Below are 22,768 nucleotides of genomic sequence, written 5' to 3' on the forward strand. Positions count from 1 at the left end.
TAAACTCTGTAGCTATTTTCTTTACTAAAGAAAATGCCCTCTCACTGTCTGCATTGCTGTTTGGCAAAACCAGTAATGTTTTAGCAAGTTTTGACAAAACAAAAAATCTTGGCTTGTTAAGAAAAATGTCATGCAACTTGGACATTTCTCCCCAAAATGTACCAATGTCAGTTTCAGGGGAAGTGCAAAGTGGAAGTTCATCTTAAGGGGTCAACTGATAGTCACTGAACTCATCTTGTAGCTTGTGGAAAATATTGTTACGTAGCTCAGGTAAACAAGTCCTACATTTTGACTTTTGGTTACATTGTAAAAGACCGATAAAACCGAAGGTCGTATTACTTCTAAATACCGGAAACAATTCCGGTCAGAAATCCGGGTGAAACAGGTAATGTTAGAAATTCCCGGGACCCGCCGGGTAAAGAAAAACTCCCGGGTGAGAGGTGAAAATAACGGGTGTCACCCGCAAAAAATGGGTGAGTTGACAGGTATGACTAACAGACACGTTAACTTAATGGGGACGTTAAAATGGTTAACTGGTGCGTCCTTTTAAGTTTAATGTGGTATAATTTATATTACATTTAATCTTGGCTGCTTATCAATTGATTTTGTTTGAATTATTCCCTTGAACTTCTCTAATCTTACTAAATACATGTAGGGATAATTGTGTTTTCCAGAGAGGAATATACATTTTTCTTCACTCAAAACTCGTGTCCTGCCTTTTTTCAAATTTCATCCTTAAAGAAGATGTGAGGTATACATCAATGATGCAGTACAGCATATACATGTACTTCTTGTACATGCAGAGAAGGTCAAAATAGATATGTTTAATATGTGTAATTTGCAAAAACATTGAGAAAGGTATCAGTAGTTTTTATATATGTCTAAATTTGTCTTGGTTCCTTACAGAGTCGCACAAGAACTTGCATACCGGAGATAAAATTACCTTATCAATAAGATGTTAGAGGGAGAAGAGGATTTAGTCACACTCAATGGTACTCTACAGAGACACATAAACACACAGACTGAAGATAAACATTATCAATAAGATGTTAGAGGGAGAAGAGGATTTAATCACGATCAATGGTACTCTACATAGACACATAAACACACAGGCTGGAGATAAACATTATCAATAAGATGTCAGAGGGAGAAGAGGATTTAATCACAACCAATGGTACGGGTGAAAAATCTAAAGAATGTGATGTTTGTTTTAAAAAATTGAGTCGAAGTAGTGATATAAAGAGACACATGAGAACACATACCGGTGAAAAACCTCATAAATGTGATGTTTGTGCTAGAGAATTTAGTCAAAGTAGTAACTTAAAGACACATATGAGAACACATACCGGTGAAAAACCTCATAAATGTGATGTTTGTGCTAGAGAATTTTATCAAGGAAGTCAACTAGAGGCACACATGAGTAAACATACTGGAGATAACCCACATGGCTGTGATGTATGTGGTAAACGGTTTAGTTATCTTTGTAGTTTAAAACGTCACATAAGAACACATACAGGCATAAAACCCCATAACTGTGATGTATGCGGTAAATGGTTTAGTCAGCATAGTAATTTACAAAGTCACATGAGAACACATACAGGAGATAAACCATATATCTGTAATGTATGTGGTAAAAGGTTTAGTTTTTCTGGAAGTTTTCAGAGGCACCTGATAATACATACAGGTGTTAAACCCCATACCTGTGATGTATGTGGTGAAGTGTTTAATCAGCTTACTTATTTACAGAGACACATGATAATACATACAGGTGATAAACCTTACAAATGTGATGAATGTGGCAAAGGATTTCGTCAGCCTTGTACTTTAAATACACACATGAGAACACATACAGGTGATAAACCTCATAACTGTTGTGTATGTGGTAAAGGATTTAGTTGTTATGTTAGTTTACAGAGTCACATGAGAACACATACAGGTGAGAAACCTTATGAATGTGATGTCTGTGGTAAAGGATTTCGTCAGCCTAGTACTTTAAAGACACACATGAGAACACATACAGGTGATAAACTTTGATGTATGTGATGAACAGTTTAGTCAAGATAGCAGTTAAACAAGACATATGAGAACACATACAGGTTATACACCTCATGAATGTGATTTTTGTGGGAAAGGCTTTAGTGATCTAAGTAATTTCAAGAAACATATGAAAATGCATACAGGTAAAACATGTAAACCTCCCATTTGAGATGGCAAAGGTTTTAGTCAATTTAGTAGTTTAAAAGAAAGTATGAACATCCATACCATGTACCATGCAATTTACTATATGACACAGACAGAGTTTGACCAGCATTGTAATTTACATATTGACATGAGAACACATAACACATACAAATGTACATGTTACTAAGTTCATGACTATGGTGTATGTGATAAAGGGTTTAGCTGGCTTAGTAATTCAAAGAAACACATGATAATTTATGAGTGTCATGTACCCCGGTATGTAACTTGTTGCATATGGTTTAGTCATCTCTATGATCTTAGTAATTTAAGGAGAGATATGAAAATACATACAGGTACACATGAGAATACATACTAATGACAATTTACAAACATATGAGAACACATACTAGTGATAATTTACAGACATAATTATGAGAACACATACTACATGTACTAGTGATACTTTACATAGATCTATATGAGAACACATACTAGTGATAATTTACATAGACTAGACGCATGAGAACACATACTAGTGATTATTTACATAGACGCATGAGAACACATACTAGTGATTATCTACATAGACGCATGAGAACACATACTAGTGATTATTTACATAGATGCATGAGAACACATACTAGTGATTTATCATTATTTACATAGACACATGAGAACACGTACTAGTGATTATTTACATAGACGCATGAGAACACATACTAGTGATTATTTACATAGACGCATGAGAACACATACTAGTGATTATTTACATAGATGCATGAGAACACATACTTGTGATTATTTACATAGACACATGAGAACACATACTAGTGATTATTTACATAGACGCATGAGAACACATACTAGTGATTATTTACATAGACGCATGAGAACACATACTAGTGATTATTTACATAGACGCATGAGAACCCATACTAGTGATAAGTGATAATTTACATAGACACATGCGAATACATACTAGAAATTAAGTGATAATTTACATAGACACATGAGAAATCATATTAGTGATAACTTACATAGATATACAATGATATATGAGAACACATACTAGTTAATAAGTGATACTTTACGTAAACACACACATGAGAACCCATACTAGTGATAAGTGATAATTTTCATAGATACATGAGAACACATATCAGCATGATTAGTAAATAATAATGATTGATTAATGTCATTCCTCTAGAATACTTGACTGTGAATTAACTATATGTATATATCTGTTTTTGATTGTATTGTGATGTGTGTGTGGTCTCAGGGAAGATAATTTTTTTGTAACTAACTATAACTGTACCCTCTTTAAATAAAGAATTTATACTATTATTGTTATAATTTTTATTATTATGATTGTATGAGAGTTCATCAGGGTATTTTTCTATGTTCATGATGTTATATAAATGATATATATAAATAGAAATAATTGTTTGATGGATTTTGAGTATTTTTCTTCACTTTCATCAAGATCATCACTATCGTTGACCTTAATTTCATGGTTCAGTGGCTGCTCGAAATGTGAATTTTTACTAATTATGCAGTATTATGATAAACTACCAGTATATATATTTGGTATTCTTTGCACCGTCTACATGTCTGTCAGACAGGATTCAACTAACCTCGACCTCATTTCATGGATAATTAAGGTTAAAGTTACGTGATTAAAGTATGTCCGTTTCTGAAATGCAGTAGGATAGCTATATGTGGTGTATAGAATGACTGTAATAGATGCATGTCAGTCTGGCATGTTTCATCTGATATTGACCTTATTTTCTTGGTTCATTGGTTAATGTTTTGTTAGTTTTGGTCTATTTTTTTTTCATGTACTATAAGCAACAGGTCAACTTTAATTGGTGTATTGAATGAATGTATGATGTACATGTCTAGTAGGCATTATCTGACCTTGACCTCATTTTCATGGTTCATTGCTCAATTATACATTTTCGTAATTGTGTCAGTCTATCATATACTATATAAGCAACAGGTTAACTGTTTTTGGTGTATTGAATGATTGTAACATGTGTAAGGTATACATGTAGTTCTCAGTGGCGGATCTAGAAATTTTCATAAGTGGGGGCCCACTGACTGACCTTAGAGGGGGCCCGCTCCAGTCACGCTTCATTGATTCCCTATATAAGCAACAAATTTTTTCCCAAAAAGGGGGGGGGGGCGGCCCGGGCCCCCTGCCTCCCCCTAAATCCGCCTCTGGTTCTAGCCAGTATCACAACAGTAGGTCAACTATATTAAATGATTATATACATGAAGTTCTAGGCAGTATCATCTGATCTTGACCTCATTTTCATAGTTCATTGGTCAATGTTAATTTAATGTGTTTCGGTCTGTTTTTCAAATTCTTGATGTAATAGGTCTGCTATATTTGGGGAATGAAATAATTGTAAGGTGAACATGTCTGTTTTGCCTGGGTCATCTGGCCATGATCTCATATAATAACATAGAACATTGATAATGTTAAGTGTGATACTTGTGGTAAAACCTTCATTTTACAGACTTTCAACATGAATTTAATTAGTGACAAGTAAAACAGGCGAGACTCTGTTATTGGTGGAAGAGGTCTTTGTTCCCGGAATTGACCAATTCAACGACCTTCGGTAGAAAATATAGACACACCTAGTAGTAAATTAAGATTTGAGTGGAATGCATTCTGGTTTTAAACTACCGGTAGTAAAATAGGTGTGTTATTAAGAATTGCGGTTTTATAGAAAACTTATAGTCACGTGAGAGTACACACAGGAATTATGTAACAGCCACTATGTTCCGTCAGTTACTTTGTTCCGGCGGAACTTTTCAACTAGTTATTTCGTTCCGATGGAACTTTTCAACTAGTTGTTTTATTCCGAGTGCAGTCGAAAAGTTCCGGAAAAAAGTAGCTAGCTGAAAAGTTCCGGAACAATATAGTTGAATAGTTCTGCCGGCTGAACAGAGAAATAAGCATAATTTAAGTTGTATTTCATAGCTTACATAATACGGAATGAGTTGCATTATAATGCAAATTTAGTATTCATATATATCCCCCAAGAGAGGGAAAATACCTCATCATGTGGGTACTTTTAAAAATATCAATTTCAGATTAATGTATAACATTAAAATTGGAACTCATTCCGTTATTTTACTTTGTATCAAATCTTTAAATGGAACGTTGTGCTTGGTTGATAAGTTCTGTTGGAACTTTTAGGCTAGTTTGTTAGTTCCGATTTTGACTAATTTAACAAAAAGGAACTTTCTAACTAGTTGATATGTTCCGATGGAACTTTTCAACTAGTCACTTTGTTCCGGTGGAACTTTTCAACCAGAAGAGGAACAAAGTAACTAGTTAATAAGTTCTTACGGACCTTTTCGGCTAGTTAGTTCTTTCCGCCCGGAACTTTCCAACGTCGGAACAAAAGGACATTTACAATGACACGTGTGATGAAGGTGTAATCTTATAGTCACTTGGGAGTACACACAGGAATTACACGTGTGATGAAGGTGTAATCTTATAGTCACTTGGGAGTACACACAGGAATTACACATATGATGAAGGTGTGATCTGATAGTCACTTGAGAGTACACACAGGAATTACACGTGTGATGAGGGTGTAATCTGACCGTCGACCGTCAGAACTTACAGCGAAAAGAAAGCACATATCTAAGTCACCATACAGCCTCAACAATGAGCAAAACCCATATCGTATAAAAGCCAACTCCACCCATGTGGCAAACTGTAAAAATCAATGCAAACGGTAAAAAGTCCGATCTTTGACAGATATATAGAATATACCGTGGATAGAAACGTTTCTGAACGCCCAACCTTCCTGCTAACCTGGGACAAGTAGTGAAACACTGTTTACAGCAAATACTGGTGATAAACATAATACATGTGGTGGTATACATATTTAATTAACAGTATAGTCGAAAAGGTGACGTACGTTGCTACATATATCAAATTATTCAAACAATTACTTTTGTAAAATATGAAGTAGCTTGATAAGTCACAGATTATGATGGCTTTTGAAACTAGCGAGAGTTCGTTTCTTGGCTAAGATCTCATACAAATGGGTTAATTGCAGCTTACAAAAGACCTTTGGCTGTAAATGTTGTGTAAATTTTCAATATGTCAATAACAACATTTGAACATCTATAAATGTTACATAAAAAAGCAATGGTTTAATTCATTTCAATTGCGAAACAATTAAGTTTTATCTAAAGTCAATACTCAATAAAAAATAAACTTGAGAACTGAGATGGGGAATGTGTGAAAGAGACAACAACCTGACCAAAGGATAGAACACAGACGAAAGCCACCAATGGGTCATCATCAATGCGTGTAAAGCCTCATCGCGAGACAGGCTGCAGCTGGCCCCTTAACACGATGTTCAATGAAAGTAAACTACGTAAACACATGTATTTAATATCTAAATAACAGTCAGAAATTACAGACATGTGAACACATATATATAACTGTGTTGCCAATGGTTATTTGATGATGACAGTTAACGCTCAATTACAGACATACGGACCCATATAAATGTGCATGGTCAACTGGTAAATAGCAATCAGAGATTACACATATATTAGAGCAGTCCGAACTAACTCAGACATGAGATCAGCCAGAGCTTACATAGACAAGAGAACAGTTAGAGCTTACACAGACATTAGAACACTAAGGACCGCCGTGACCGTCACTTGCATAGAAATGATAATTCAGAATTTACAGAGACATGACATGACAGCTTATATGAATTAAAATAGTCAGGACTTACAGAGGCGATGACAGTTAGAATACAGAGATATGAGAACTGCCAGAACTTACACAGATATGTAAACACGCACTGGTATAATAACCTTAATAATCCAGTACAACCGTTCTTTGATCATGGCTCATCGACTGCCGGGACATATAATGGTAGTATTATATATCTTTGTCTTACATGCATATAGAATTATGTGGAATAAGAGTGCAATGTTATACTGAGAGCCAGGAATCACAGAGAGAAATGTAGACACATACTGGTTATAAATTTTATGTGGCATAAGAGTACAATGTTTTACTGACCATAAGAACTCTCAAGGAGACATGTACATGAGAATATATACTGGTGATTAACATATTACCTAATGTGATACAAGGACTAGTGTTCAATATTTTACTGAGAGGCAGAACTCAGAGTAGACACATGCTTGTGATGGACCTATATAAAGGTGGTGTAAGGGTTCAATGTTTTACGGACTACCAGACTGACCAACAGAGATTTTACGGACAGCTAGAACTTATAGAGAGACATGTGAACACATATATTAGGAAGAAACCTTATCAATAGAGCGTACAATGTAAGTGTTGAATATTTTACTGACAGCTAGAACTTATAGAGAGACATGAGTACATATACGGGGAATAAAACCTTATCAATATTGGTGTGAGTGTTCAATATTTTACTGACAGCTAGAACTTATAGAGAGACATGAGTATATATACGGGGAATACACCTTATCAATATGGTGTGAGTGTTTAATATTTTACTGACAGCTAGAACTTATAGAGAGACATGAGTACATATACGGGGGATAAAACCTTATCAATATGGTGTGAGTGTTTAATATTTTACTGACAGCTAGAACTTATAGAGAGACATGAGTACATATACGGGGGATAAAACCTTATCAATATGGTGTGAGTGTTTAATATTTTACTGACAGCTAGAACTTATAGAGAGACATGAGTATATATACGGGGAATACACCTTATCAATATGGTGTGAGTGTTTAATATTTTACTGACAGCTAGAACTTATAGAGAGACATGAGTACATATACGGGGGATAAAACCTTATCAATATGGTGTGAGTGTTTAATATTTTACTGACAGCTAGAACTTATAGAGAGACATGAGTACATATACGGGGAATACACCTTATCAATATGGTGTGAGTGTTTAATATTTTACTGACAGCTAGAACTTATAGAGAGACATGAGTACATATACGGGGGATAAAACATTATCAATATGGTGTGAGTGTTTAATATTTTACTGACAGCTAGAACTTATAGAGAGACATGAGTACATATACGGGGGATAAAACCTTATCAATATGGTGTGAGTGTTTAATATTTTACTGACAGCTAGAACTTATAGAGAGACATGAGTACATATACGGGGGATAAAACCTTATCAATATGGTGTGAGTGTTTAATATTTTACTGACAGCTAGAACTTATAGAGAGACATGAGTACATATACGGGGAATACACCTTATCAATATGGTGTGAGTGTTCAATATTTTACTGACAGCTAGAACTTATAGAGAGACATGAGTATATATACGGGGAATACACCTTATCAATATGGTGTGAGTGTTTAATATTTTACTGACAGCTAGAACTTATAGAGAGACATGAGTACATATACGGGGGATAAAACCTTATCAATATGGTGTGAGTGTTTAATATTTTACTGACAGCTAGAACTTATAGAGAGACATGAGTACATATACGGGGGATAAAACCTTATCAATATGGTGTGAGTGTTTAATATTTTACTGACAGCTAGAACTTATAGAGAGACATGAGTATATATACGGGGAATACACCTTATCAATATGGTGTGAGTGTTTAATATTTTACTGACAGCTAGAACTTATAGAGAGACATGAGTACATATACGGGGGATAAAACCTTATCAATATGGTGTGAGTGTTTAATATTTTACTGACAGCTAGAACTTATAGAGAGACATGAGTACATATACGGGGAATACACCTTATCAATATGGTGTGAGTGTTTAATATTTTACTGACAGCTAGAACTTATAGAGAGACATGAGTACATATACGGGGGATAAAACATTATCAATATGGTGTGAGTGTTTAATATTTTACTGACAGCTAGAACTTATAGAGAGACATGAGTACATATACGGGGGATAAAACCTTATCAATATGGTGTGAGTGTTTAATATTTTACTGACAGCTAGAACTTATAGAGAGACATGAGTACATATACGGGGGATAAAACCTTATCAATATGGTGTGAGTGTTTAATATTTTACTGACAGCTAGAACTTATAGAGAGACATGAGTACATATACGGGGAATACACCTTATCAATATGGTGTGAGTGTTCAATATTTTACTGACAGCTAGAACTTATAGAGAGAGATGAGTACATATACGGGGAATACACCTTATCAATATGGTGTGAGTGTTTAATATTTTACTGACAGCTAGAACTTATAGAGAGACATGAGTACATATACGGGGGATAAAACCTTATCAATATGGTGTGAGTGTTTAATATTTTACTGACAGCTAGAACTTATAGAGAGACATGAGTACATATACGGGGGATTAAACCTTATCAATATGGTGTGAGTGTTTAATATTTTACTGACAGCTAGAACTTATAGAGAGACATGAGTTCATATAAGGGGGATAAAACCTTATCAATATGGTGTGAGTGTTTAATATTTTACTGACAGCTAGAACTTATAGAGAGACATGAGTTCATATACGGGGGATTAAACCTTATCAATATGGTGTGAGTGTTTAATATTTTACTGACAGCTAGAACTTATAGAGAGACATGAGTACATATACGGGGAATACACCTTATCAATATGGTGTGAGTGTTTAATATTTTACTGACAGCTAGAACTTATAGAGAGACATGAGTACATATACGGGGGATAAAACATTATCAATATGGTGTGAGTGTTTAATATTTTACTGACAGCTAGAACTTATAGAGAGACATGAGTACATATACGGGGGATAAAACCTTATCAATATGGTGTGAGTGTTTAATATTTTACTGACAGCTAGAACTTATAGAGAGACATGAGTACATATACGGGGGATAAAACCTTATCAATATGGTGTGAGTGTTTAATATTTTACTGACAGCTAGAACTTATAGAGAGACATGAGTACATATACGGGGAATACACCTTATCAATATGGTGTGAGTGTTCAATATTTTACTGACAGCTAGAACTTATAGAGAGAGATGAGTACATATACGGGGAATACACCTTATCAATATGGTGTGAGTGTTTAATATTTTACTAACAGCTAGAACTTATAGAGAGACATGAGTACATATACGGGGGATAAAACCTTATCAATATGGTGTGAGTGTTTAATATTTTACTGACAGCTAGAACTTATAGAGAGACATGAGTACATATACGGGGGATTAAACCTTATCAATATGGTGTGAGTGTTTAATATTTTACTGACAGCTAGAACTTATAGAGAGACATGAGTTCATATAAGGGGGATAAAACCTTATCAATATGGTGTGAGTGTTTAATATTTTACTGACAGCTAGAACTTATAGAGAGACATGAGTTCATATACGGGGGATTAAACCTTATCAATATGGTGTGAGTGTTTAATATTTTACTGACAGCTAGAACTTATAGAGAGACATGAGTACATATACGGGGGATAAAACCTTATCAATATGGTGTGAGTGTTTAATATTTTACTGACAGCTAGAACTTATAGAGAGACATGAGTACATATACGGGGGATAAAACCTTATCAATATGGTGTGAGTGTTTAATATTTTACTGACAGCTAGAACTTATAGAGAGACATGAGTACATATAAGGGGGATAAAACCTTATCAATATGGTGTGAGTGTTCAATATTTTACTGACAGCTAGAACTTATAGAGAGACATGAGTTCATATACGGGGGATTAAACCTTATCAATATGGTGTGAGTGTTTAATATTTTACTGACAGCTAGAACTTATAGAGAGACATGAGTTCATATACGGGGGATTAAACCTTATCAATATGGTGTGAGTGTTTAATATTTTACTGACAGCTAGAACTTATAGAGAGACATGAGTACATATACGGGGGATAAAACCTTATCAATATGGTGTGAGTGTTTAATATTTTACTGACAGCTAGAACTTATAGAGAGACATGTGAACACATACTGGGGAAACACCTTATCAATATGGTGTAAGTGTTCAATGTTTTACCGACAGCCAGAACTTACAAAAAGACATGTGTACATATACCGGTGATAAACCTATTAAATCACAGTGTATTTCAAAGTTTTCAGTCATTTTTCCTACAGCCCGAACTCTTATAGAGAGACATGTATACACATACCGGTTATACATATAATTAATGTGTTGTGAGTATTCGATGTTTTATATCAACTAACAGCCAGAGTTTTAAACTTAGAACTAATTTCTTTTACAAAGATATGAAACGAAAATAATGATAAACATATTTAAAGTCCTTGAGGTACGAAATCTTAGTTGCATTGGTCGATAGGGTACGAAATGGTGAATTTTCGGTACGAAATAAAAGGCAGGTATCCCTATATTTTATTACCGGCTTTGTTAGTTTTTGTCGAGCCTGCAACTTTTGTTACAGAAAGTTCTACATAGGGATAGTGATCCGGTGGCGGCGGCGTTAGATAACTTCTTAAAAGGCTTTATATTTTTGAAGGTAGAAGACCTAGATGCTTCATACTTTGTATATAGATGCCTCATGTTACGAACTTTCCGTCATTAACATGTCCAATGTCCTTGACCTCATTGTCATGGTTCAGTGACTACTTGAAAAAAAGTTAAGATTTTTTGTAATGTTAAATTCTGTCTTATTATAAGTAATTGGATAACTATATTTGGTATGTGCGTACCTTCCAAGGTCTTCATGCCCGTCAGACAGTTTTCACTTGACCTCGGCCTCATTTCATGGACCAGCGAACAAGGTTAAGTTTTGGTGGTCAAGTCCATATCTTAGATACTATAAGCAATAGGTCTAGTATATTTGGTGTATGGAATGATAGTAAGGTGTACATGGCCAACTGGCAGGGGTCATCTGACCTTGACCTCATTTTTATGGTTCAGTGGTTATAGTTAACTTTTTGTGTTTTGGTCTGTTTTTCTTATACTATATGCTATAGGTCTACTATAGTTGGTGTATGGAATGATTGTAAGGTGTACATGTCTAGCTGACATGTGTCATCTGACCTTGACCTCATTTTCATGGTTCAGTGGTCAAAGTTATGTTTTTTTTAGTTTTGCTCTATATTTCTTATACTTTATGCATTTGGTCAACTGTATTTGGTATATGGAAATATCTCATGATCTATATGTTTGTTACTCAGATTTTATTTGATTTTGACCTCATTTTCACGGTCCATTGCTAAGTGGTAAGTGTTTGTGTTTTGGTCTGTTTTTTCTTAATTTATAAGCAATAAGTTAACTATATTTGTTGTATTGAAGAATTGTTAGCTGTACATGTCTGCCTGGCATGGTTCATCTGACCTTGACTTCATTTTCATGGTTCATTGATCATTGTTTCGTTTTCTGGGTTAATGTTGAGTTTATGTGACAGTTGTAATAAAGCTTTATATTTAGGTCCATCAAATAATATCAATGATTAGTAAAGAAGGCGAGACATTTCAGCGTATGCACTCTTGTATGATTAAGACGACGCCTTTTTATCTTGATTTGAAGAAAAATACTTTTTTACCCTATCATATTAAGAATATTGCAAACTGTATTTCCACATTTGTACCTAGTGCTCAAATGTATATAGCATTCTAAATGAAAACTGGAATCCAGGCTAGTTATTTTCCTTTTCAAAAACGTGATATGTACGGGTTAAAAAGATGTTTCTTATATGCGTGGCTGCACTATTTCCCTTGCATTGTCTTTTCAACTTCATAGGACGAAATTTATTGCAAATTTTGCGTTTTGTTCGCTACTGACCATGCTGACGACAACCCCGGACAGTTCAAGTTGTTAAAAAAACCCACATCAGAATTGGGTAAAGCAAATGGTTAATGTTAATCTCACAAATAAACAAAGGATACCACTAAAAAACCTTATTAAATTTACAAAACTTTACCAACACTGATCATGTAAAATATCTTCTGTTCTGTATATGACGTGGCTAGTAAAATAGATGCAAGGGCCGGATGATACGCGGCAAAACGGGTATATACGATCTGTAGTTAAATAATTAAAACTAATGAACATGCAGTTTATTGCCGGATGAACAAAAAATGTGCCATTTATTGAAAAACTAATGGTTTGGTATAACGAGAAAACTTATCTAGTGTGATAATTTGATGGTTTTATGGTTCACCTGGCCTAGGCGAAACTTACAGGTAAGGTAGGTAAGAAGACATGTTGGTTTCTTTCCCTCTACTTATATTCTCCTGGTGAAGAAAAGGTAAGTAAATAAAACATATATATATGTAAAAAGACAATCATTAGACATGAGACTTTAAGCTTTATTAAGGGTCGGTATAAGCATTGCAATTACAAACATTATCTCTAAAGAGCTTTTAAGGGCATACGATACAGTTTTGATCCTGTATTTACAAGTTCGTGAAAATTTGCATATAGGCTGTTTTTTACCTGATTAAATCAAATATGTAATAAAAAATATACCTTCATGTGCTACTTTTTGAGTAAAATGAGGTCGAAATTTTGTATATTTGCTCAAAATTCATATTTGTGACCGTATTTTCTTTTTCGAAAGAAAGGCATAACTTTTTTGTTATAAAAGATAAACCCAAATTGTTTTTTGTTAAATAATCGGTAATGTCTGTATTTTATAAGTATTTTAAAACATTATACATTTTTAATTCAGAAATAACTCCAATTTATCAAAATGTTCATGAATTGAGGAAAATACGTCATTTTTTGCTGTATGTTTATCAAAATTTTAAAAAATCCTCTATTTACAGTTTTATAAAATTTTGGTCGCAAAATCTCCCTGCAAAATGAAACAAATTGCTGTTTTGAAAAATAGGGGTCCATGAACTCGTTTTCAAATTAAATCAGTTTGAATGATAAAAATCAGTCGAAAAATGCATCTTTTCCCGATATGTCACAGTTTGACGTCGCGAAAATAACATTTTACGTTAGCAACGTCATTACCTCCCCTGTAACTGTATCGTATGCCCTTAAAACCGACGTTACAACAAGTAAAACAAAGTACCGATTATCAGGTTATCTGCATGGGGATATCGTAAAATATCAGCTGCGAGACATAATATAAATATGAAGCTTTTTGTCGAGTGAACGTAGCGAACGAGATCAAAAAGCCTTCATATAATGTCAAGCAGCTGATATTTTACAATATCAATATGCAGATAATCTGATTATCGATTTATCGGGCTATATTTGCGTGTTTCAGAAGTGTTTTCTTTGTTGGCACTGGCTACGGTTACATGGAAATGTAACCAGAATAAAAATATTATTGTTACATTGGAGACTAATTGCCGGAATGCAAAGTTGGGTAAGGAACCGACTAATTACGAATGTAACAATAATTATTGAGGCTACGGTTTCATTGCGTTATTGTTACACGAAAAACAGCAATATACGCTGGATTTATTAAATTTAAGTCTTCTATAGTTTTGTTGCTTATTGTTTTCATATGTACAAAATAATACTTGTAATAATAACATATAATGAATATTATTATTCAACAAATTGTGTTTGAATAGTTTTACGTATTAGTGGTTTTGATGTTTTTAAAGATACTGTCCCAAGACAGGAGCCTCAGGCCTTTATAATCTTGTATGATTTTTGTCGAGCCTTCGACTTTAGTCGAAAAAGCGAGACTAAGCGATCCTACATTCCGTCGGCGTCGGCGTCGTCGTCGGCGGCGTCCACAAATATTCACTCTGTGGTTAAAGTTTTTTAAATTTTAATAACTTTCTTAAACTATACTGTATTTCTACCAAACTTGGACAAAAGCTTCTTTATGATCATTAGATAGTATCCAGAAGTAAATTTTGTAAAAATAAAATTCCATTTTTTTCCGTATTTTACTTATAAATGGACTTAGTTTTTCTGCGGGGAAACATAACATTCACTCTGTGGTTAAAGTTTTTGAAATTTTAATAACTTTCTCAAACTATCCTGGGTTTGTACCAAACTTTGACAGAAGTTTGTTTATGATCATATTAAGATAGTATCCAGAAGTAAATTTTGTAAAAAAATAAATGCATTTTTCCGTATTTTACTTATAAATGGGTTAGTTTTTTCTACGGGGAAACATAACATTCACTCTGTGGTTAAAGTTTTTGAAATTTTAATAACTTTCTCAAACTATCCTGGGTTTGTACCAATCTTTGACAGAAGTTTGTTTATGATCATAAGATAGTATCCAGAAGTAAATTTTGTAAAAAAATAAATGCATTTTTCCGTATTTTACTTATAAATGGACTTAGTTTTTTCTACAGGGAAACATAACATTCACTCTGTGGTTAAAGATTTTAGAATTTTAATAGTTAAAGTTTTTAGAATTTTAATAACTTCCTTAAACTATCCTGGGTTTGTATCAAACTTTGACAGAAGCTTGTTTATGATCATAAGATAGTATCCAGAAGTAAATTTTGTAAAAAAATGAATTCATTTTTCCGTATTTTACTTATAAATGGACTTAGTTTTTCTGCTGGGTAACATTACATTCACTCTGTGGTTAAAGTTTTTAGAATTTTAATAACTTTCTTAAACTATCCTGAGTTTGTACCAATCTTTGACAGAAGCTTATTTATGATCATTAGATAGTATCCAGAAGTAAATTTTGTAAAAACAGAACTCCATTTTTTCTGTATTTTTCTTTTAAATGGACTTTAATTTTCTTCCAGTTTACCTTACATACAGTCTGCAGTTAAAGTTTTCAAAACATTTATTATATTCATTAAACTATCATAGATTTTTACCAAAATTGGACAGATTAGCTTCTCACAATCATAAGATAGTATCAAGAGGAATATTTTTATTGACTTTTTTCCTCAGTTTTGTTGAGCCTGCGATTTACAGCAAAAGTAGGCGAGACACTGGGTTCCGCGGAACCCTTACAAATTTTTAATTTAAGTTTCTTGTAAATAATTCGGAGTTTAACGTAGCGTCCATTATCACTGAACTAGTATACATATTTGTTACGGGGCTTGCTGAAGGACGCCTATGGGTGCTCGCTACATTGAAGACCCATTGTTGCCTTCGGTTGTTGTCTGCTCCATAGTCGAGTTGTTGTTGCTTTTAAGTTGACACATTCCCCATTTCCATTCTCAATTTTACCTCAGATAATTAGTGTCAAAGGCGAAAATTATAGTTCAATGGTTTGTTGTTGGATTAGGGTGAAAAATTTAAAACTTGGGATTGGTTTGAAACGAAACTGATTTAATAACAAGACACAAATTTCATACAACTATATACAAACGCAGTTCTGAAAAAAATTATATAATCAAAAGCCAAGTTTGCTAACTGTGAACTTCTGTACATGTATACATGTATCATTGTGTATCCCGCATGGAGGACGTAATTTCGTTGTAACATTTTCCACTGAAACTACACGGACAAGTACATTATAGATAGAGATAATTGTAAGCAGCAATAATGTTCAGTAAAGTAAGATGTACAAACACATCACAATCACCTAAACACAATTTTGTCATGAACTGTCTGCTTCCTTTTTTTAATACACATATCAAGGTGAGCGACACAGGCTCTTTAGAGCCTCTAGTTGTATTATGATAATTGTTCTTTTTTAATTATCCACCAAAATTAAAACGAAGTAGATGTTAATATATTATAATCATATTAGCAATTATAGTCGTTTGAACTTCAACAATGAGAAAAACCTTTGACTTGATCATCAATACACAGCACAACTATTATGACACCCCGCTAGTCCAACACTACACATATAAGTTTCAATACCCAATTGGTCTGACAGCCCAGTAGTCCAACTCTGTCTGTCTGTCCCTTTTCTAGACTTTTTCCTTTCTGCTTGAAGATATTGATTTGATATTTTTATGTAGTTCACATCATGACAAGACGTGAAGTTATACATGTTATAGATCATGTAGATCAAGTTAGAATTTCGTTCCATTACATTATTCTTTTCAACTGTAACGGCACTATGTATTGTCATGCAATACTCAAAGTTCTGCTTGTTATAAATAAGAAGATGTGATTAGACAGCAACCATTTGATTTTCTGGGGAGGCTATGGTTTTTTTTTGGAAAAAAAAGTTTGTTTCCAGGTTTTGGTGAAAAAAAATAATTTGTTTTTGACCCTGAGAAAAAAATGTGTGTTTCACCCTGAGCTGCCACTATATGTAATGATAAGGGAGCTACCATTTGATTTTTATGGGGGGGCTAGGATGAAATTTGAAAAAAATAGGCAGGACAGGAGTTTTGAGTAAAAAAAAAAGGCAGGATGAGACACTTGCAAAAAAAAAATAGTCAGGACGACGATTTAGGTAAAAAAAAAAGTCAGATTAAATTAAAAAAAAAAGGCAGGACCGAACAGAGTGAAAAATAAAAAGGCAGGACAGAGATTACAGCTAAAAAAAAAAGCAGGACAACATTTTTCATCCTAGCCCCCCCATAAAAATCAAATGGTAGCTCCCTAAAATTGAAAGAAAAAAAATGTTTTCGGTTTGTCGCTAAATTACGGAAGCGTATTAGCGCCACACATTTTTTTTTTTTATTTTTTCTTCCTATGTTTGCGTTATAACGCAAACCTTTGCGTTACAACGCAAACCTTTGCGATATAACGCAAACCTTTGCGTTATAACGCAAACCTTTTGCGTTATAACGCAAACCTTTGCGATATAACGCAAACCTTTGCGTTATAACGCAAACCTTTGCGATATAACGCAAACCTTTGCGTTATAACGCAAACCTTTGCGTTATAACGCAAACATTTGCGATATAACGCAAACCTTTGCGATATAACGCAAACCTTTGCGTTATAACGCAAACATCTTTATTTCAATTATTCATTAAGTTTTGTATATATGTCCGTCTGTCATTCATTTCGGATGTGATTTACTAGTAGATAAAAAAAGAAACATACATACAAGGCCAAATCATTATAATAAATATGCATAGGAATAATGGAATAATTGAAGTGCAATTATACATAAATTAAGACTGATTTGTGCATCAGAAAAGTATATAATTTAACAAGAAAATAGATATAGTATATAGTCATATTAAAATTGAAAGATCAAAAATAATGTCATACAATTGTGAAACCTCCAAGTCAAATAGACAAAATGATCTTTCTGCTTTAAAATGAATTATTAATAAGGAAACATTTTTTTAAAATCTCAGAATATGATCAAGATTCTTTGATAGAAAGTCATTGAATTTTCATTTCAATATAATGAAGTATTTTTAAGATGCTTGGGTAGCAATTTGAATAGAGAGAACATAATTTTATTAATGAAACATCTTCATTCTTTACATTTATTGCCAAAGGGTAGCTTGTTTGAATGTAACCTACTTTACACAGTTCTCAAACGAGAGCTTACTTTGGAAGTATATTTATATTCGGTTATAGCTATATTAGCAGGGTTGATTTTTTTCTTAGGTATAACCTCAATTTACTCAATTTTCTTTGTAATATATATACTAGTAGTAACTTGGATATCGTTTTTGGGGACCTTATAGTTTGTTGTTTAGTGTGAGCCAATGCTCCGTGTTGAAGACCGTAATTCGGCCTATGATGGTTTACTTTTACGAATAGTGACTTAGATGGAGAGTTTTCTTATTGGCACTCATACCACATCTTCTTATATTATTATGCTCATTATTAGTCATTGATATGATCTAATTATTCAAGTAGTTTACTTTGCAATTACTACAAAGGTGATAAATTTTATTATATCCAGCCTCCTCCATTAATAACTACTGTTTCCTTTGAATCTTAAATAAGAAATAAGATAAAACAAATGTTTGCGTTATATCGCAAAGGTTTGCGTTATAACGCAAAGGTTTGCGTTATATCGCAAAGGTTTGCGTTATATCGCAAAGGTTTGCGTTATATCGCAAAGGTTTGCGTTATAACGCAAAGGTTTGCGTTATAACGCAAAGGTTTGCGTTATATCGCAAAGGTTTGCGTTATAACGCAAAGGTTTGCGTTATAACGCAAACATAGGAAGAAAAATAAAAAAAAAAAATGTGTGGCGCTAATACGCTTCCGTACTAAATAGATTGTTTCTCGCCGTAGGCAAAAAAAAAGTTTGCACAGAAAAAAACCACCATAGCCCCTCAGAAAATCAATTGGTTGCAGCCTTAGCATGGTTAGTGGTATGAATATAAATGAGACAAATTTGCGGTCACAACTTTCAATTCCTTTGGCGGATCCAGAAATGTTCATAAGTGAGTGCCCACTGTCTGCCTAAGAGAGTGGCTCCCGTTACGTTTTAGTGATTCCCATTATAACCAACCAATTTTTGTCGAGCCTGCAACTTTTGTTGCAGAAAGCTCGACATGGGGATAGTGATCCGGCGGCGGCGGTGTTAGCTCACTTCTTAAAAGCTTTATATTTTAGAAGGTGTAAGACCTGGATGCTTCATCCTTTGTATATAGAAGCCTCATGTTACGAAGTTTCCGACAGTCACATGTCCAATGTCCTTGACCTCATTTTCATGGTTCAGTGACCACTTGAAAAAAAGTTCAGAATTTTTGTAATGTTGATTTCTCTCTTATTATAAGTAATAGGATAACTATATTGGGTATGTGCGTACCTTGCAATGTCCTCATGCCCGTCAGACAGTTTTCACATGACCTCGACCTCATTTCATGGATCAGTGAACAAGGTTAAGTTTTGGTGGTCAAGTCCATATCTTAGATACTATAAGCAATTTAGGGCTAGTATATTTGGTGTATGGAAGGACTGTAAGGTGTACATGTCCAACTGGCAGAAGTCACCTGACCTTGACCTCATTTTCCTAGTTCAGTGGTTATAGTTGAGTTTTTGTGATTTGGTCTGTTTTTCTCATACTTTATGTAATAGGTCTACTATATATATGTGTTGTATGGAATTAATGCAAGGTGTACATGTCTAGCAGGTAGATGTCATCTGACCTTTTCATGGTTCAGTGGTCAAAGTTATTTTTTTTAAAGTTTTGGTCTTTTTATCTAATATTATATGCCAAAGGTCAACTATATTTGGTGTACTGAAATATATTATGATCTAAATGTCAGTCCCGCAGGTTTTATTTGACCATAACCTCAATTTCACGGTTCATTGCACAGTGTTAAGTTTTTGTGTTTTGGTGTATTTTTCTTAAACTTTTAGTAATAGGTCAACTATATTTGTTGTATGGATTGTTAGCTGTACATTTCTTCCTGGCATGGTTCATCTGACCTTGACCTCATTTTCATGGTTCATTGGTCTTTGTGTAGCTATCTTGGTTAATGTTAAGTTTATGTGACAGTTGTCATGGTTGTAATAAAGCTTTATACTTAGGACTATCAACATAATATCAATGATTAGTAAAGAAGGCGAGACATTTCAGTGTGTGCACTCTTGTTTTTCCCTGGGCCCCTTGAACCCTAAATCTTCCTCTGCATTCACATGATCCAAATCATAATAAATGAAAAGTATTAAAAGTTATGTCATTGTATGTATGTAAAAATATTGCCTTTTAATAGTTAACCATGTTTACATTTACCAACATTATTATTTTATGAATGAAGAAATAGTGAGGTACATGTAGTATGGAATTAAATTACCCAAACAAGTAGATGCATAAAAGATGAATGCAGAGAAAGTCAAAATAAATATTTTATGTGTAATTTGCAGGAAAGCATCAAACGGTGTATGTCTATATTTTATTATTTTGTTCCTTACAGAGTTGTACATTCACATGAAAAAGAGGTAGAAGATTTCGTCACAACCAATGGCAAACACCGTTAACAGAGACACGTAAGAACACAAACCATGCAGACTGACACACTTCATGAATGTGATGTTTGTGGACGAGAATTCAGTAAAAGTGATGATTTCAAGAGACATATTAGAACACATGCTGGTGAAAAACCTCATGACTGTGCTGTTTGTCCTAGAGAATTTGGTCAAAGTAGTGACTTGAAGAGACATGTGAAAACACACACTGGCAAAAATCTTCACAAATGTGATGTATGTGGCAGAGAATTAAGTAAAAGTAAAGACTTAAAGAGACACTTGAGAATACATACAGGTGATAAACCGTATGTCTGTGATGTATGTGGTAAAAGTTTTATTCGGTCTGATAGTTTACAAACACATATGAGAATACATACAGGTGATAAACCTCATAACTGTGATGTATGTGGTAAACGGTTTATTGAACATGGTAATTTACAGAGACATACAGGTGATAAACCTCATAAATGTAAAGTGTGTGGTAAAAGGTTTAGTCAGCTTGGTAATTTAAACAGACACATGAGTACACATACAGGGGATAAACCTCATGAATGTGATATATGTGGTAAGGGGTTTAGTCAGTATAGTGATTTACAGAGACATATAAGAATGCATACAGGCGATAAACCTCACGACTATGATGTGTGTTGCAAAGAGTTTACACATCCTAGTAATTTAAAACGTCACATGTTAATACATACAGGCGACAAACCTTATGACTGTGATGCATGTGGTAAAGGGTTTAGGCAGCATAGTGATTTAAAGAGACATATAAAGAGAATACATACAGGTGATAAACCACATGACTAATGTATGTTGCCAAAAATTTACACTTCCTAGTAATTTAAAACGTCACATGATAATTTTTTATACATACAGGTGATAAACCTCATTAGTGTGATGTATAGGTGGTAAAGTGTTTAGTCGGCTTGCTTATTTACAAAAACACATTCTAACACATTCAGATGAACAACTTCATGACTGATGTATATGGGAGAGACACATTAGTAAGTAACAACGTCTCATGAAAACACGTACAGGAGATAAAACTCATAAGATAACTGTGATGTCTGTGGTAAACGATTTAGTCGGCTTCGGAATGTCTAGAATCACATGTGAACACACATGGGAGATACACCTTAATTTATGTGATGTTTGTGGTAAACGATCTAGTCAGCTTTGGAATTTCCAGAATCACATAAGGACACATATATGTATATGAGATAAACCTTATGAATGTGATATGTGTGGCAAGGGTTCAAGTCAGCATAAACCTCATAACTGTGATGTATGTGATAAAGGGCTGAGTAAGCTTGGAAATTTACACAGACACATGAGAAAACATACAGGTGATAACAAAACTCCATGACTGGTTTTTGTGGTGAAGGTTTTAATTCGTCTTTGTAAATTGCAGAATTTACATTAGAACAGAATTGAATCACGTTAATTACATGAAGATACATGTTGTTGTCATATATTGCAGTATTTTTATTATTTTTCGATGAGTGTTTTGTAATAATCAGTATAATATAAAATCAGTGTGTTAATTTTCTCTTTTGAATTGTTTCATTGTTTTACACAAATGTTTTACATTTTGACATTTGGGGGTCCCTAAAGCTTGCTATGCAGTCTGTGTTGTGCTCATTGTTGAAGGTCGTGCGACAACCGTCCTATACATTAGATCTTTGATGGAGAGTTGCCTCATGGGAATCATACCTCTTTTCTTATCTTTGTGATGATAATTTACAGAGACACACGAGAACAATTTTGAAAAGGGTTTAGTCAAACTGATAAATCGATAATTTAGAGACACACGAGAACAATAATTATTTTGTAAAGGGTTTAGTCAAACTGATAAATCGATAATTTACAG

The 22,768-nt window shown here is 33.9% G+C and overlaps 1 protein-coding gene across 1 annotated transcript; it reads left to right on the forward strand.

Annotated features, from left to right (window-relative positions):
- The first annotated feature begins 1,137 nt into the window (after window positions 1-1,137).
- Window positions 1,138-21,705, forward strand: LOC134718137 (zinc finger protein 836-like). Its single transcript, XM_063580628.1, has 3 exons — window positions 1,138-2,020; window positions 17,013-17,065; window positions 20,911-21,705. The coding sequence occupies exons 1-3, from the start codon at window positions 1,138-1,140 to the stop codon at window positions 21,703-21,705; spliced, it is 1,731 nt and encodes a 576-aa protein (XP_063436698.1).
- The last annotated feature ends 1,063 nt before the right edge of the window (window positions 21,706-22,768 follow it).

This window comes from Mytilus trossulus, chromosome 5 (assembly GCF_036588685.1).
Source record: "Mytilus trossulus isolate FHL-02 chromosome 5, PNRI_Mtr1.1.1.hap1, whole genome shotgun sequence".
Classification (NCBI taxonomy): Eukaryota; Metazoa; Mollusca; class Bivalvia; order Mytilida; family Mytilidae; genus Mytilus; species Mytilus trossulus.